The sequence below is a fragment of the Acinonyx jubatus genome, chromosome C1, assembly GCF_027475565.1.
Source record: "Acinonyx jubatus isolate Ajub_Pintada_27869175 chromosome C1, VMU_Ajub_asm_v1.0, whole genome shotgun sequence".
Lineage (NCBI taxonomy): Eukaryota > Metazoa > Chordata > Mammalia > Carnivora > Felidae > Acinonyx > Acinonyx jubatus.
In genome coordinates, this window is record NC_069381.1 from 183,869,430 (window position 1) to 183,888,783 (window position 19,354).

Here is a 19,354-nt window from a genome sequence, read left to right on the forward strand (position 1 = left end):
GAGGGATGAGGATAAAAACAGATAAAATATTTCTAAGTTTTTTTGAGAGCTTCCTCTGCTTCATTATACTCTAAATCAGCTTTTCTCAACTTAGGCCCCTCACACAAACCACACAAAGACTATTTTCTCCTCTCTAGAATGGTACACAATTATGGATGGTACATAATTGGAACCACGCATAGGAGAGAATTTATAATTATGTATGCCTAGGGTTTTAGGGCTTGATTCTTTCCTGGACTTAGTTTGCCTATTAGTAATCTAGCTCTACTAAGATCCAATCTCCACCCCCCCCCCCCCCCACTTAGGGGTCTTGACTTTGTGGGAGATAGGACAAGTATACTAATAATTGAGAATAATCAATACTGTATGAAGCAGCATCTTATGTTAAGTGCACAAGTCCATGAGCCTGAGTGTCTAGTTCAATTCCAGCTGTACCACTTACTAGCTCTGTGACCTTGGACAGATGGACGTTCCTTTTCTTACAAAAGGAGAATAACAGTACTTATCAGACACTGTTGTATTATTGAATTTTTAAAGTTGTTAAAGTCGTTAGAATGGTGCTTGGGATGTCCTAGAGCCCAATGAATGTTGTTATTGTTTAATTCACATGGGAACAATCTCTGGAATGTAAATTATTGTGATGTGGACCACAGTTGTATATGTATTAGGGCAGTGTTGCTGCTATCTTGTTAATATTCACTATTTTATTACAGTAACTTAGTTTTTCCCTTTGTATTTTCTCTGTATTTTCTAAAGTTTTCAACATGAGCAAGTAGGACATTTTTAATAAAAGGAAAAAATTGAAACTGTCAAACTGGTGAATCTCATCCACCCTAACTACTGCAGATGCAGAATCAAGGCAAAAACAACAAACCAGACTTTGTGAGTTGCCTTAAACCATTCTCTTCTGAAACTGATTATCTATATCAGCAAATTTGAATTAAGGCATAATAAACAAGGTATTTTTAAAAAGTATTTTATATTGCTTGGATCTGAAGTAAAAGAATAAAGCCTTGGTCCATAAGCAAGGGACAGTAGCTATGAGGAAAGAGGGGGGTTGGAAAAAAAGGCCCGAGACTTTTCTAGAAAATGCATATATAAAAAAAGGAAAAGAGGGCCTGGAGCTCAGCCCTTCATTCAACCCATGTTCCAAGAGAAGGCTAAAGTATATCTTAGAAAACACAATGTGGGAAAGACCAAAAAGTTGAGTGACTAGAAAAGTAATTACTGGTAAGTGTACAGGGAAACAGGCACTTTCACACCTTGCTGAAGAGAATGTAAATGACTAGTAATGTTGGATCTTCTTTATAAGGACCTTAGGAGAAAATTTTCAGTTTTTTCATCTCAGTTCTAGAAACAATTGTGCTTTACCTAAGAAACTGATTTGTCTTATCTTAAGGATCTCTAAAATTCATATAATTAATCTCTCTTTACATTTGGCTGTTTTAAAGTTCAGGTAGATAAATTTGTATCTCAACAATAACATAAATGTACGGCATGTATTTTATGTATTAAGTTCATTCCTGCCTTCATGTTATTTATTTTATGGTGCTGTATGTAACTTTATTTATTGCCTTAATTAGTTTTATAAATTGCCTTAATAGTGTGTCATATAAATAAAAAGTTCAGACATACATGAATAAAATGGCATGCTTTGAAAAAAATACAATGAAGGACCATTTTAGGGTGTAAAATTTAGGTAAGATATAAAATTAACTCAGGGGAATCCAGTCAAAAGCCAAATAAAGCTGTATTTTTATACTGTACAAAAGAAAATTTACAGTCTTAATGTAACTAGATACATCTAGGGGAAAATTACACATCTCTCAAGAAACACAATATTTAACATCTTAGATATGTTTCTGCATTGCAGACTGATAATGAATTTTATACATCTTTATTTACAATAACTTAAAATATTTTTTCATCTCTGGCAGATATTTACAAGGTCAACAGTGACTATGTTTCACATTTCAACAATCAACAGCATTAACCAATTCAGTAAGACAGTTAAGATAATGGCTTACATGCACCAATAAATGATTTTAAATGTGCGTTTTTTTTCTTCAGCTCTGAAAAAATGAAAGTTTTCACTAGTCCTAGGTTGAAAGGACATCAGTCAATAGAAATCATATTTTCTTCATGCCTATCCTATTTAAATTTTCACCGGCACGAGTCTCTGAATACTTGGGAAATTTATACCAAGCTGTAGGTTGATGCTGGTTTAAAAAAAACAAGAAGAGCTGACCTATACATTCCATATCATTTTATGAAGCAAACATGTGGGATATCTCCTGTTTACTTGTCCATTGTGACAGAGACCAGACTATATATTACTATAATAAAACCCTTGAGAAATTGTAGCTCAGGAGAGCTCGGGAGACAAAATAGTGCGAAAATAATTTTTGCACCATAAAAACGGTTTCTCTTAACCAGTTAAAATGAATGTAAAGTCAGCATAATTTTTAGAATGAGAATCAAAAAGATTCACTGGAAAGCAGTTAAGCTTATTACAAATATTTATTTATCCATTTTTTCATAGACTTTAATAACCTGTATACCCAACGTGGGGCTTGAACTTACAACCTTAAGATCAAGAGTCACATGCTCGACTGAGCCAACCAGGCACCCCACAAATATTTTAAAACAATACATGGAGCATTGAACTTATCTCTCAATTCATTGTGGATGATAAAGCTTAAAAAAAAATCCAAAACCTACATTAGGAATTATTGGAAAGCCAATCTTCTGTTTCCAAGATAGCCTATCAATACGTTACTTTTAAACTACAACCTGATATGAAAAAAAACCACATATATAGAATCTGTTTGCAACATTAGTTAATATATAATTACATTTTGTGTCCCGCCCCCCGAAAATCATTACTTAATAGTTTAAGTAAATCCATTAGTTCTTATTGGTCCATGCATTTAAAAAATGAGTATTTTAGCTTTTATTAATGATGTTTTCTGCAAAGAAAAAAAAAAAAAACACCCAGAGTGATCATGTACATAAATTATGTAAAAACATACCATTTTGGCTAGTATCATACTTACTGGAAATAACTGCCATTACCCATTTTAAAAGATGCATTTCCATAACTCCCCCCTCAATTTTATTAAAAAGCCATCATATCATACAATATACCAATTTTAGGAATTTCAATACTGATGAGCAGAATCCTTAATTTAAGGAGACATGAAAATGTGCCATAATGAATAATATTTGGACTTCTTAACTGGTACTTTTGCTGGAAGTGTAAAACGTTGACATAAGAAAGCCTGAAATGGAATCTTGTAGGTACTGTATACCTATGTTGCAGATCAAAGAATCATTTAGTATTTATTTCCCCCAGGGCTAGAGAGTAATCCTTTATGTTAAAGGGGCCTCATTCCTTAACAGTTAGGTACTTTAAAAAAATTATATTTGGTTGATACATTTTCTTTGGTAAATTTTGTAATCAATGAAGAATTTCCTCTGATACAATTAACACTGAGCTGTTGACACATAAATACAGCAAACCAGTTTGATACCAATTCTGCAGTTGGGGATGGATGGTCCAATTAAGTTCCTTTCTCTTTGAAAATAAAAGAATTTCCTTATTGAGCCTACCTCCAGATACACAAAGACTCATATATACTGTAAGCTATACTTAATTCTGATTTTTGTAAAATCTATATTAAGCCTAGAATCATAAAATCAGTCATCTGAATGTGCCTTAATTTGTAAACATTTTCTCAAAATCCAAAGTAAAACATAGAACCTACATTTCTGTACTGTGCTGCCAGTTATTTCACATCATTTCCAGCTTTCGGCTAACTTCTATTCTGAACTGTTTGCTCTCGTGTATATTACTCATGTGACTAATAGTTAAGAGTACAAAAATACTGAAGCAATTGAAGTTACCAAAAGTTTATGATTGTGTGGTCAGGTTTAGAAGGAATGTGTCTATGGAATAGGGGAAGGCTGGGTGATGAGGACTCCTCTAATTCTAATGGCAGGATCACCATACAAATTTCTGGCAATGCCAAAAACCTAATATAATTTAAGTGCACATTGGTTGACTTTATGAATATTATTTCCTATGTATATTCAGTGCCAATATGATATACCCATTAGGTACACAACGTAGATAATACTAAAATTTATGCCTTATATTATCAACATGACCACCCTGGAAATGGAAAATTGTACCAATCTGGTGACTCATGATTTTATTAGCACTGTTTACAATTTCACACTGCATTCCATCTTATAATCTGGCAAATATTCTAATTTTTGAGAATTTAAGTTTTCAATAATTTCTAGTTGGTTTTCAAATAACTTGTTTCTAGAAAGCACTTTAAAAAAATTAAAGTATTACAAATAAGTGTCTCAACCGACTTAGTGGTTTGAAACATGACAATAATCATTCAACTTGAAAGGTAAAAAGTCTTATATTCAGACTGTTTAACATAGCCATAGTATAGAAAAGTTGCTCTAAAATTCTTACAGGTTTTCTGACCACTGGCATGACCTATTAAACATTTTTAACCTGAAAAACAAATACATAACTGAAATACTGATTAAAAAAAACCCAAAAACTTAGTTTGTAATCCAAGATTAGAAATGGAGAGCTCTTCCTTGCCAGTGTTTATATAAATAGCATACTACCCCCTAAAGACAGATACTAGTTTTTTAACTTTATAAATGAACATGCAGAGAATTAAATGAGACAACTGATTGTTATTAACTAAAGTATTCAAAAATGGACCCATACAAACCTCACAAAGTGAGGTAGCAGAAACACCCCACTTCATTAAAATATTCACAAAAATAGTGCAAACAAAAAAAATCTGAAAAGTTATTCTCAGTATTCCAGTGTCTAATAAATAGTTTAATTTAAAGCTACTAAGTGGAATTTGAGAATATACATTGGAAATATTGAGCTTATATAGCTGAGACTACTGCATTTAAGACATTTTATATGGTATATACATTTTAAATGACATTATGGTCACCATTCCATTATGGAATCATAAACTTCACACTATAAACCTTTTTCAATTACATAAGGAAATATTGCTTGTATCTATTCTAAAGCACATGTAAGGTTCTATTTTCTCAACATTAGAAATTAATGGAATGAAATTTATTTAATCTTTTCTTTGCAATACTCCATTGTGCAATACAATTAATTTGCCACCTAGGTGACTGTGAAAGCTGGCTGGCTGATTCAAAAGTTATTTTAAAATAGCTAGAAACACTGATCAAAGCCATTTCTTTGGGTTTATTTTTGCATTTAAATAAATCCCCAGAAATATAATCAACTATAAAATGGCAGCATACAACTGGCATGGGGCAGAAAATAGTAAGGCATAAATTAGAATTAAAAAAATGTATCTATCCTTACATCTGTGGTATAGATACCTACATTTCCAACACTTCCCATCTAGGTTTATTACTCTGCCTATTTTCTGGATTTCATACTTTTCTTAATGTGCTATATTCACTAACTACTAGACCAGAAATATAAAGAAACTGCAAAAATGGAGACAGTTACATACCACATTTACCATAGTAGGAGTACAGGGAGGCAGTGGGTGTTAATATGCATTTGATGGGAGACAGGAGTTATATTCTGGCTCTGCTTCTTAGTTATGTGAACTTAATCATGTCACAACCGTTTTGAGTCTCAGTTTCCTGAGGATGATATTTGGGGAGCTGGGCTACTAGCTAGATTATTTCTAGGGTCTCATCTAGCACAAAAATTCTGACTATAATAAACAGGCACAGAAGAGTAACTGGGAGCATAAGAGTGGTGGTAGGGGTCAGTACTTCAAACTATAACCATTTTTCCCCTTCCAGCGTCTCTAACCTGACACAGATGGCATCAATCAGATTGTTTTATTATAGAAAACAAGTATTTTCTCTGTAATGAGCTTTTCCATAGAGAGAAGGACTTTTTCTTATGAAAGGTAAGAAGTATAAAACAACAGGCTGTTAAATAATAAAGTATGCATATTGCTGGTATATATTTGTAACAGCTGTTGTATATCTGAAAACTATTTTGAATTAAATTCCAATAAATAATGCAAATGAATATAAAAAATCTCTTAGAAAATTTGACTTATGGTTTATTAAAACTCATTCCATTTTAGTTATATCTTGCACAGGAAATCTGTTCTAAGACCCTGAATGCACAGTTTGTACTAAATGAAATGTTTCTTCATTAAAGCCAAATCACATAACTTAAAAGAATGGAAAAAATGTTACAGGGTCATGAAACATTAATAGGTATATATACATACAAAATATGCATGTATATACATACAGATAAATGAATTCTTAGAAGTTGAAAGTTTTTCAAAACCAACTTTTCAAGTAGAAGATTTTTAACAAAATAAAAGCGAGATTTATATGTATTACAGCTTTTGCTGTAATTTGGTATTGTTTTGTGTGTGTGTGTGTGTGTGTGTGTGTGTGTGTGTGTGCGCGCGCGCGCGCTTTAAACCATGCTAGATTTAGATGCCAACATATGTACAACTTGTTGAAATCAAAACAACCCATCAGCCTCCTAAATCAACCGCTGATGGCCAAGATCTTACCCCTTGGTAAGAACAATGCTCTTTTCCTTTCATACCTGAAACTTTGCTTTCCTCAGGATGTTACAGATCTTTACACCTCATTTTTTTTGGCTGCTTTCAAACTCACTTATCTGACATCCCTTAAATTAAAAAAGAGGGACATCTAAAATATGTCTTTGTGATACACACACACACACACACACTCACTCACTCATACGCACATCAATACATTTCTATTTATAAACTTTTAACTTTATCCCATACTTTGGCAATGTTGTAGTAGTAGTATTGGTTGTGTTAGTTCAGTTCAGGTTCTAGGTTTCCATTTTCATATGAGCTGAAAAATGTTACAGACCACCAAATTCAAACAAGCATCTCATCGTTCTTATAAAGATTCTAACAAAGTCCCCTATAAAACAAAACAAACCCTCTTAAAATAAGAAGAGGAGAGGGGAGATTTTCAGATGTGGAAAAAAACAAGAGGCATTTTTCTGATTATTTTATCAAAAAGAGATAAAAATTTAAACTTTGTTAATTAAATACTTGCTTTCTATAAATTCAGTATATTTTTCTTTCACAATAAAATAAAAATGTCTAAATGTATAAAGCACTAATAGCTCTGATGTATTTTGTGGAAGGATAATGTATATCAGTTCAAGTCACAATACACTGATTTTTAAAAAACCAATATATTCTCTTCTTTTTCAATCAAGCATTAGAGCCTGAGACCCAAAAGAACTTATACTGAAATCTTACCCAACCAAATCAGAACTAAAAAAAATTTTTTTTCACTAATAATGTTTTTTGTAGCCTCTTAGCACAATTACCAAAATGATACTTACATACATTCAACATCTAGCTTACTGGCATGATTTCCAAGTTTTATAAAAATGAGAAACTTTTGCAGATATATGATCAGAAGGTACACAAATTGCATTACACTAAACACAAAGGCAGTGTGGTCCTTGTCGGAGAAATCAAGTCAGTACCCCCTGGTAGAAATGTTCTATAAAAATGTGTCACGTTGAAGCATCAGTGTTTTCAGCCAATTATCTGTCCCTGATGTATTTCCTTAAAGTATATGATCTATCAGGACTTCAGGTTTCTTAATCCAAAATATCTGACTGAATTTAGGTACATCTAGAAAGCAGCTGAAAGGGCTTCTCCAATAGTCTGACATCACAGAAAGCAAGTTGAGAAATCCCTCTCTTTACCTGAAGACGTACTTGTTCTACTTCAGTCATCATCAGCTCACAAAGGAAAAGAAAAAAACCTATCAAAACTTCCCCTCGCACACACAGTCCCACACGAGCTAAACAAAAACCACCCCTCCCCCTCCCCCAACAAACCCCAGCACCAAAGTGTCAATCATTCCTGGGAAATAGAACATGCCCCTTGGATTCTCTGATTTGTTAGTTGTTCAAACTTTAAGGACAGAAATGACCTATGTCCTTGTGGGGAGGAGGGAAGACATGTTAATAATGGCTATCGAGCCATTGAGAAAGTGCATTATCAATTAAACAAACAATTTTGAGCCCTGCCCTCCAAAGGAGGGGGCCATAACGTGATTTAAATGCCTCAGTAACTGAACATTGTGTCCTGGAGATAAAGGAGATGGGGGGAAAAAGAGCCACCCACATTTTAATGAAAAAGTGCAGCAGTCTACCACCTTTCCCCATGCTTCTCAAGAAAATGATTGCACAGACTCAGAGAAGTCCAAAGTCATAGCAGAATCTCTGAGGCACTCCTGGTTAAAAGAGAAAAAAATATGATCCAGTAATCTCCACAGTTCTATAAATTATGAGAACAAACCCGTTTTGTTTTTTTTTAAACAAAAGCCAAAGAATCAATTCATAGGGATCATATACACCATTTCCTCTAACGTATCCTCAGTCTCACAGTGCTGAAATGGGACCGATCAGCCTACGATGGATTGCACATCACCCACAGAGAAAGGAAGGTATGGAAGATGCATACATTTTATACTGCTTCACAAACACATTTACAAGGAATAAGGTGAAGAGAAGATATAGGAAGGAGGAAAAAAGAAAACCTTATTGCTGTTTCCATACAAAATACAGTATGAAGATACCTAAACTAAATCAAATCTGATTACGATGACCAATTTTTTCACAATGTGGGATGAAGTGTCTTCATGTACAATGAAATGTTCAGTTTAAAAGGTAAGCAAAAAGATGAGAGAGGATGTCAGAACTACACCTGGGATATTAGCTGCATATTGAAACTTGGGGATCGAGACTGCTTGGTTAAGGGAGCTCCTGGGCTAAGGAGCTCTTTACCTTCTCCAGCTTGACCTAGCCGGTCTTCCTGTAGACTGATAGTTGAGTATCGATTAACATTGTTAGCTGCTAGATTAGTAACTCCCTCCGTGCCAACCCCAATGCTGGTACTTGCTTGACTGCCATTTACATAGTCAAATGATTTACTTGAGGAAGCACTGGCTGTCCGGATTAGACTTAAACTATTGGCTTTTGGCACCACCTGGCCAGCAGGCAGGCTCAGGTGTTTCTTCATCGGTGTCAGCTCGATTGCATCTACACTAAGATCAGTTGGTTGCTGTACATACTGCCTGCGAATGACTGAATCTCGAGGGCTCTCACTGGATTTGATGACAGAAGCTGTTTCTTTATCCTTAGCTGAACGCCCAGCTGCTACTTTCCTTAAGCTTCCCCTCTGAGAAGAGGAGGATGGTTTGGTCCCAATTGGCTGACTGCTGAGGGAGGCCCCTGATGAAAAGCCTTCATCTGCATCATTTAGGTTTACCGACTCTTCTCCTCCATTTACACCCTCAGCACCTAAAAAACAAATCAGACAGACTCAGCAATAGCTAAGTTAAAAAAGAAGGAATTGTGAATAAAAACTCAACTGACCTTATCTCTTGGGTAATGTTTGCTATAGGTTGGAAATGACCCTGTTATCAAATCAACACTTACCCTAAATAATTTAGGGGAAGAAATCTTAATCTGCACAGAATTCTAATATGCTATCCATTGTGTTTATTCAGTTTTAATTAGTCCAGCTTTAGTAAGACTATCCACAAACAAACTTAGTATCTCAGTATTTAGGCATATAAAACAACTTCAGGTGAAATACATTTGGTTACTAATCTTTATAATACACCCTTGTCAATTTGAGGTGATGATATCTATCTGGTTTAAAAAAATCAAAAGGTTTTCCTCATATCTTCCTTAACCCACCATAAAACAGACCATTCAAGAGTTACCCTTCTAATTTCAGTCACCCAGAATAATGTCAAACTCATTATTCCTACAGGCAAACCCTTTTTAAAAAGGGCAGTAAGATTTTACATTTACTCAACAGCTAAGTGCTTCTACATGGCTTTAAAGCTTTTAACATGGAACTAGTAGATTTTCTAACTCTAAAAAATTGTATATTGTTTCCAGTAACATCGTAATTATATTTTGTCTTATGGGCATATCTACTCACTGGTTTCCATATTTTCTTGACAAATTAATGTAAAGGAAATATTTGATTATCAATAACTAGCAGAGATAGCTATAAGGATTTTTACTTTCTATAGTATGTACATCTGTAATAATTTAGATTTTTAGTCTTGAGATGTATTATTGTTATAACCACAAGATAATGTGTGTCCCATTATGTTTCGTGCAGAAACTGCAGTTAACAAAAGAATCCTTACCTTGGGATTTTGTTAGAAGGGAAGAAGCGTATCTAATATATTTAATTTGGGTTTTCCAGAAAGCCCAATTCTCTTACTGAAAGTATGATCAACAATCTCTTAACAGATAGCAGTTTGCTACATCATTACATATGTTTGCCAGACTGCAAGAAAGGTTTAATCTGAATCCACATATAGATATAAATATTACAGTTAAGGTATTAGGAAAAAATTCTAAACAAATACTACTTTGAGATATAAGTTATCTAAGTAAAATACACATAAAATATTTAAACACAATCTTTATTTAACATAGTACCTGGAAAAATAAAAAATAGTTTCTTAAATATATTTTCTTATATGGATTAGTTATTTCCTTCCTTCAAAAGAAGAACAAAATAGACTATCCTTAAAGCAGAAGTCATGTTGTTATTATACCCAGCAGTTTAATAATTAACCATCATGCAAAGCCATATGAAAATGCAGCTGACACCACTTCTCTCAACCCCTTCTTCAAAAGAGTATATAACGTACCTCAAAATGAAACTTTATATTATATTCACATGGTATCATCTTAACAATTTACTTACAGTTAGTATAAAGAAATCCAAAATACCCAAGAAAAGGTATTGACTGGTTCACAATTGATATCAGTAACATAAAACTGTAGTGAACAAAAATGTATCATCAGATATATATCTATTTATACTGAGGAAAGGAGACTGAGAGACTTAGTGGTAGCATCTAAATTTTGCCTCATGCAGATCTGATGCCCAAGCAATATGGCCATAAAAGAGATGATGATAACATAAAAGCCACCATGCAAGAGAATCTACAGATATTGCATATACCAAGAAATGCTGTTTCAATACAATTGAATACTAATATACTTTAATTATAGGCATTGTCCTCAGTTTAGTAAGAATTTTAAATCCAACTTTAATTTTTTATTAATGTTTATTTGTTTTTGAGAGAGATAGAGCACAAGCAGGGCAGGGGCAGAGAGAGGGGGACAGAGGATCCAAAGTGGGCTGTGCGCTGACAGCAGAGAGCTCAATGTGGGAATGGAACTCACAAACTGTGAGATCATGACCTAAGCCAAAGTTGGATGCTGAACCGACTAAGCCACCCAGGCGCCCCTAAATCCAACTTTAAAAGTTACAAATAAAATGTTACTTGACAATCAGGGTAAGGGAAGGCGATGGGTTTGTAGTCTCCCTTCAATTTCAATACATAACAAATATAATTTTAATTGTAAAATGATTTAAAACCATCATACTAGAAAATTCTTTTAAAAGGCCAAATATTGATGTTAATACAAAAGCTCCAGCAGACTTCAGAATTACCAAAACTTTACATAGGTTTTAGTAATTTCCTTCCTTCTATTTAAAAAACCTCAAGGAATAAAAAGGCAGTTATGTCTCACAACTTTTTTTCCTTTCTATTTTTTTCCCTGGATGATGATAACTCTACTCATGATCTGCAGGGAAGATAACCAAAAAGGATCTTTAATGAAATTTTCCATTCATGTCTGCCTTTTCTTATAAATTTAGCTCCTTCCGAAATTGATGTAAAGATATAATTAATCTAGATTAAAAGGCAAAATAATTTTTGAGAAATTTCAAACACATTGAAGGAACTTATTCCTCTTTCCTTGTGGCAATACCCCACTCTCACAAACTTAAATTTTACCAGTGATAGTAAATATTAAAAGAGGCCATTTTAAAAGAACTACTATTTTGGTTCCTTTTTCAAAGTATATGACTTCTGATGAACTGGAAGAAATGTTCCAACCTAATCCCACACTCTAGAATTTCATCAAGCATTAATTAACATAGTACTACATTTAGCACAAATAATCAACATTCTAAGAATGGTAGTATATATATCAAGTGGCTCATTTAGTCATCAGGAACGTTGAGAAACAGGCTGTTGTTCAATTTAGGCCTACTATGGGTTCAACATCAATTCATATACTTATTTTTATGCCTTTTTGACTATCTCAGGGATAACAAAGAGATACAGAGAAACTGAAAAGGGAAGGCTGCATCTTTCACAGGATCTCTGTGAAACAGCACCAACTTTTTGGGGTCCTTAGATCATGCACATGCAACACTGTTAAATGAAGTCAGGTCAATGTGGGCAAATGGGCAAAGGAACAGAGGACAGATTTAAATTCTTACTGAGCATGCTCAAACGCTAATGCACCAAAGAGCAAGAGACTTCCCTAAGGTGGAAGGTAACTGCTCCATATATGTTTGGTCTTAAGTAAAAATATATAACTTATTTTAAAACTATTTGCTATATTTTATTAATTAGTGTAAAGGTTCCAGAGTAGCAATACATTAAATAATGAAAAACTTAGGCTACAGTTCCCTCTTTCACAAAGCCAACTCCTATGAGCATTACATGTAAAACGGCAAATAAATAGTTTCCTATTGGAGAAAAGTGTTCTTTTACAGATGGTGGTGGTGGTGGTGGTGGTGGTGGTGGTGGTGGTGGTGGGTGGTGATGGTGGTGGTGGTGGTGGTGGTGGTTGTGGTGATTTGGGGGTAAAAATAAATTCTCATTTTGAGATACCGACATTGTGGAAACAAGATCTACTAGGATACCTGAACTCTAAACAACACATTTCAATTCTGTTTGGAAGCTATCTAAGACAACCATCAATATTTACAATAAATGATAAAATGCAGTGTCCACCAGGATAGCACATTTATAGAGGAAAGAGGCCAGTAGTTTACTAGTTAGACCCAGGTGACTTGACCCACAGACTGTAAAAAGTGATCAATACTGGTTTACTCTGTCAAAGAGATAAGAAATTCTTGTTAACTGACCAACCTGGACTTAGAGATAAATCGGCCAGCTCCACTTTAGTCCAATTTCCCAAAGATAATGTATGAATGTTTTAAAACTCTCTTCATATATTAAGGAATAAATTATTATATACAAGAAATCAATTCATATTGTCATGTCCATTGGGTGCATTTTTCCTTTCCCAATGTTAGAATAAACATGCTCAGTAATAAAAAAATCCCAAGCATTTTGGAGATAGGCCTCTGCCTTGTTAGTAGCCATGCCAAGCTGTTCTTTGATTACACAGAATGCAGATTCCAGGCCAGCACAAATGGTAACTAAAGATTGTACCTGACCTGGTGCTAGGCATATGGGGAGGTGTGCTTTGCAAGGAGCTAATACACCCTGGGATAGTGGAAACACACACTAGAATGGAAAGATGTTCTGCTTGGGGATAGAGAGCCAGGATCCTTCTCCAGCAACTGCCTCACTGACTTCTGCCTCCTCATCTCTGTCCTACCCTCTGTTGTGGCTGCTGCTGAGTTGGGCTCCGGTGAGCCGTGCTCAGGGGTCCTGCGCACCAGCACCTCCCCCTCTTGCACACGTTTGATCCCTAGGTCAGTGGAGCCGTGTTGGACCGGGGAGCCAGGAATACTCGAGTCAGCCTCGTTTGAGAAGTCAAAGCCATCTGGGATTCAACATATAAAATTTTAGTGCTTTTGTGCTGTTCTATTCTTTTCTGAGCATTTTGCCCCAGGCAGATAAGAGAATGTATATATGGATATGATAAAAACACAAACGCTATTTATATAGTTACATGTGTGTGCACAGCATGCACACACATAAGGAGGCAGATGAACAATATGAGGTTTGCAAATGAATAGGACAGGAAAATAGGGATCATTAAAATGGCAATTAATATCTCTTAGGCAAGACAGCTGGACCATTTAAGTACCATATGCCTATGAAATACTGCTGGATTCAGCACTTACAAAAAAAGGAAAAGCAAAGATAAAAATCTAAAATACAATAACCAACTCTCTATAGATAGCTTGTATTTCACCATTGATTTGGTCAGTTACACAATTTTCTCCCACAATGTTCATACATGCACCTTTTTTCCCATTATAACAGGTTTAAAGAAACTTCTTTCCAATTGTTATTACTAGTTCAAAAATAAGACAAAAATTAACTTGATCTTATTTTCTGTTTTAATGTTCATAGAGCAGTCTAAATAACATCTTTCTACATTATAAAAAATATATATCTATATCAAAATAAATTCAGGCACTTAAACCGCATTTCCAGTGCTATATTAAAAAACAAAACAATTTTACTTTAATTATATACAGTACTATAATATCATGTGTTAACCTAGTCTATAAAAACAGTGATAAATTTGCTAGAATCCATGAATGGGCTACAGGAATTTTGTACTCACCTTCTCTTCTCCATCTATGACGACGGATTGAAGCTGTTGTAATTGCAGTCCGAGAAATCCTCGGCACTGTTGGAGTGACTTCCACTTTAAGTACTTTCTGGCCTTCTTGTGAAGAATCAGGAGCATCAAATGGTAATGAGTTTTTCATGGCATTGGCAACCTAAAATGATAATATAAAGCCTATATATATTTACACTCAATATATAATTTATGATTATTTTTTACTTCATGTTTCCATAATTTTATTATGTTTCCATAATTTTTTAAAATTTATTTTATTTAGGGATGCCTGGGTGGCTCAGTCGGTTGAGTGTCCAACTTTGGCTCAGGTCATGATCTCGCAGTTCATGAGTTCGAGCCCCACATCGGGCTCTGTGCTGACAGCTCAGAGCCTGGAGCCTGCTTTAGATTCTGTGTCCCCTTCTCTCTCTCCGCCCCACCCCTGCTTGTGCTCTGTCTCTCTCTGTCTTTCAAAAATTAATAAAATTTATTTTATTTAGAAAATGTTTTTAAGTAGGCTCCATGCCCAGCGTGGAGCTCAATGCAGGGCTTGAACTCAATAACCCTGAGATTAAGACATTAGCTGAGATCTAGAGTTGGAAACTTAACCAACTGAGCCACACAGGCACCCCTCTATAATTTTTTGAATATGTATTTAAAACTGGTACTATAAAATATAAAAGTACAATATGTCAAAAGAGTTTGTACCTCCATTGTTCTGTATTGTTTTAGGGAAGCTTTTAAAATGAGAATTTATTTTTAAAAATGTGAGTCATACACTCCACAGATTCCTTAAAGTTGTTCACTTGCAAAGAGAAAAGGCATTCCAAAGAAAGAAAATTGTTTAACATTTGAACCCTGATAAAGAAAATTTAGAGTAGGTTTTTGATTATTCAGATGATAAATAACATGCAAAATTTAATCTCTGATAAAAAAAAATTAGCCTTTTCTCCACTCTGTTTCCATAAGGAGAAATTTTGCCTAAACATGGCTGGCATTTTGTTTCACCACTGTGTGTGTGTGTGTTTGTGTGTGTGTGTGTGTGTGTGTGTGTGTGTGTGTGTGTGTGAGAGAGAGAGAGACAGAGAGGGAAAGGGACAAAGGAGCAAAAGCGAGTGCAAGCAAGAGGAGGGGCAGAGAGAGAGGAGACAGAGAATGACAGTGCGGAGCCTGACACACGTGGCTTGAACCCACGAACCGTAACATCATGCCCTGAGCCAAAATCAAGAGTCAGGTGATTAACCAAATGAGCCCCCAGGCTGCCCCAACTGGTGCATGTTTCTTAACTGGGAAGTACTAATTTAGCAAAGATCTTGAGCTAGAGAATTGTTTTTCTCCCTTCCTCTATACTTGGAAAGGACAAGTAAAATGCAGCCTCCTGGACAAGTGTGACAGTTCTGCCAATTCAAACTTCTCCAGGAGGCTATTCCAACATCCAGACTGAGGGGTGGGGAGTTAAGTCTTTAAATTTAGCTTTTATCAGGAATAAAGATGAGGCTTGTTTCTCTGCCAACTATTTTACCTATCATCTGGCTCTAAATTGAATAGAGAAAAGGAGTGCTGCTTGTTGGGTCCCTCAAAGGTCCCCCACAACAAAGGATTGCTCTAAGATTAGAGATTACTAATCTCTTTACTTATATTGCCTTGGAAATGCCACCTCTATTTAATTTATAAAACTGCTACAAGGAGAAAAGTATGAATTTAAAGAGTATCACAAATGCAGGGTATTATTATTATGAAGTAATTATTTTATCTTCTTATCCATTTATTTTAATGTGACCCTTAGGGTAAAATTAGGCATGTTGACCTGAGAGAAAAAAAAATAAATTCAAATAGTAAATAATTATTATAAATGCTACCTCAATAAATTTATATTTGTATTAAGATATTAAAAAATGGTACAAAGAAAACAGCTTTAGAAATTGTGCTCTTGGGGTACCTGGGTGGCTCAGTCGGTTAAGCGTCCGACTTCGGTTTAGGTCATGATCTGTGAGTCAATCCCGCGTCAGGCTCTGTGCTGACAGCTCAGAGCCTGGAGCCTGTTTCAGATTCTGTGTCTCCCTCTCTCTCTGACCCTACCCCGCTCGTGCTCTGTCTCTCTTGCTCTCAAAAATAAATAAAACATAAAAAAAATTTTTTTAATTGTGCTCTTAAAGTGTTACAAGTAAAAAACCACAAATAATACTTAAAAAAAATTTTTTTTAACATTTATTTTATTTTTGAGAGACAGAGAGAGAGCATGAGCATGGGAGAAGCAGAGAGAGAGGAAGATACAGAATCCCAAGCAGGCCTCAGGCCCTGAGCTGTCAGCACAGACGCAGGGCTCAAACTCATGAACCACAAGACCATGACCTGAACCAAAGTCGGACGCTTAACTGACTGAGCCACCAAGGCGCCTCCACAAGTAATATTCTTAAAATACCATCATAATACTACAAAAAGCCCAGAAAACACAGAAATTTGCAAAGAAAAACCATCCACAGTTGAATCACCTGATGACCATTAGATTTGTATGTTGCCTCTGTCTTGTCTAGATTTAAAAAAACAGTTGTACACTGCCTGACTGACCACTTACACAAGCTAGCATTTTCTTTAGCATAAATTTTTGAATATAAAATTTTTTTTTCAGTGTTTATTTTTGAGAGAGGGGAAACAGCATGAGCAGGGGAGGGGCAGAGAGAGAGGGAGACAGAAAATAGCAGGCTCTGTGCTATCAGTGCAAAGCCCGATGTTGGGCTCAAACCTATGAAATGTGAGATCAAGACCAGAGCCAAAGTCAGATGCTCAACTGACTGAGCCACCCAGGTGCCCCTTGCATATATAAAAACTTAATCATACTCTGCTGTGAAACATCTTTTTTAATTAAGAATTTTTTAAGTTTATTTAATTTGAAAGAGAGAGCAAGCATGCACACACATTTACATGTACAAGCAGGGAGTGGCAGAGAGACAGAGAACCCCAAGCAGCCTCCGCATTTTCAGCACAGAGTCCAAAGCAGGGCTCGATCTCACAACCATGAGATCATGACCTGAGCCGAAATCAAGAATCAGACGCTTATTAACCGACTGAGCCACCCAGGTGCCCCAAAACATTTATTGTTTTGATTCCTCTGAGATTAAAAATAACACTAATGTTTGGATATTATACATTTTATAATACATTAAAAAAATTCAAAGTAGTTCTGGGATGTTTTGCTAGATATGAGGTAGTGGGTTAAAGAAAACACACATGACTGAACTACTTCTATAAAGGGAGGTTCAGAATTGCGTTATACTGCTACTGGTAAAGGGAAGAATGCCTTCCTTACTCCACTACTACATGTTCGCATTTGCTTTTTGATCGACCATTTACCTTTTGGAAATATATTTATTTTGTGGGAGAGTATGAAATCTTTTTATAGAGAACAAAATATTAATTGGCTTTCTTGTCATGCTTGTTGAGAATCTTTTTCTCAGTTTGTACAATACATATTAACTTTGTTTTTAAAAAACTGGTGGTTTAGAATTTAGATGCTTATGTGGTCAAAAACTAAAACAAAACCCAACCTATTTTGAGGGACTTGTCCCATCTCTTAAGCTTAGAAAATCCTTCCAACTCTAGAAATTTTAGTATTTCTAACCTTTTCCTCTTTCTTTTCTTAAAGGATTTCAAAACATTTGATTCTTAATTTATCTGAACTTTATTTTGATATGTGGTAGAAGAGGATCCAAATAAATTTTGTTTTCTCTCCAAAAGTTAACCAAATGTTACAGAATAAACCTTTTCCCCTCTATGATTTAGATTGCCTCATATCTTATATACTGAATATCTTTATTCACTAGTGCCCCTTTCAGGCATAGGTATGTTTAATAAAAAGTAAATATAATAACTTACCAATAGTGGTTGAGAAAAAAGTTCTAGCTGAGCTCTATAAATGATGTCATCAAGGACTTCTTGGCCAAGGTCCCACTGCCCATTATACCTGTGGAGAAGCAGATTGTTTACTATCTTTAGCAAGTATCTCTAATCTTCAACAACATTTTTATTGTTCCAAGTCCTACTATTTCGGTTCTAAAACAAGTTTTCACATTAATATTTGTATCATCTCATTTCCAAACTGTCTTACTTTTGGTTACAAGTACAAAATGAAGATTTTTGAAATCTAATGTTTATCTACTAATGTTTAAAATAGTTTACAGATGTCTTTTCACATAATTGGCTTTTATCATGTGTTGATATTTAGGGTAATCTACTGAAATGCATTTATGAAAACTTAGGTTATGAACTATGTAGATAGACATAGTTTTCTAGAAAGAAAGCCTGACCTACTTCCAGACTCTAATTTAATGACTAGTTATATTTTGGCTATTTAAAAAGTACTAAAAGGACTACTATGAACAATTATACACCAACAAACTGGACAACCTAGAAGAAGGATAAATTCCTAAAAACACACAGACTACAAGGACTGAATCATGAAGAAACAGAAAATTTGAACAGACCAACTACTGGTAAGGAAATTGAAGCACTAATCAAAACCCTGCTAACAAACAGAAGTCTAGGACCAGGTGGCTTCACAGGTGAATTCTACCAAACATTTAAAGAAAAATTAATACCAATTCTTCTCAAACTCTTCCGAACAACAGGAGAGAATACTTCCATATTCATTTTAGAAGGCCAGCATTACTCTGATACCAAAACCAGACAAGAACACTACCAGAAAAGAAAATTACAGGCCAATATCCCTGATGAACATAGATGAACAAAAAAATTCTCAACAAAATATTAGCAAACCAAATTCAACAATATATTAAAAGGATCATGTATCATGATCAAGTGGGATTCATCCCTTGGTGCAAATATGGCTCAAAATCTGCAATTCAATCAATATGATACACCATATTAACAAAA

At 34.9% G+C, this 19,354-nt stretch overlaps 1 protein-coding gene across 12 annotated transcripts in view; it reads right to left on the minus strand.

The window, feature by feature from the left end:
• Positions 1-7,075: 7,075 nt before the first annotated feature.
• Positions 7,076-19,354, minus strand: part of HYCC2 (hyccin PI4KA lipid kinase complex subunit 2) — an 84,803-nt gene continuing 72,524 nt past the window's right edge. For 10 of the 12 annotated variants that reach the window (XM_053215549.1, XM_053215546.1, XM_053215543.1 and 7 more), the window contains 4 exons: positions 18,338-18,425; positions 14,465-14,624; positions 13,544-13,711; positions 7,082-9,382 (listed from right to left, as the gene is read on the minus strand). In XM_053215549.1, the coding sequence (XP_053071524.1) occupies positions 8,781-9,382; positions 13,544-13,711; positions 14,465-14,624; positions 18,338-18,425 (1,018 nt within the window). In that variant the 3' untranslated portion in view covers positions 7,082-8,780. Of the gene's footprint in view, positions 9,383-13,543; positions 13,712-14,464; positions 14,625-18,337; positions 18,426-19,354 lie in introns of all 12 variants that reach the window. The other 2 variants (XM_015086349.3, XM_015086350.3) reach the window with 2 other exon arrangements.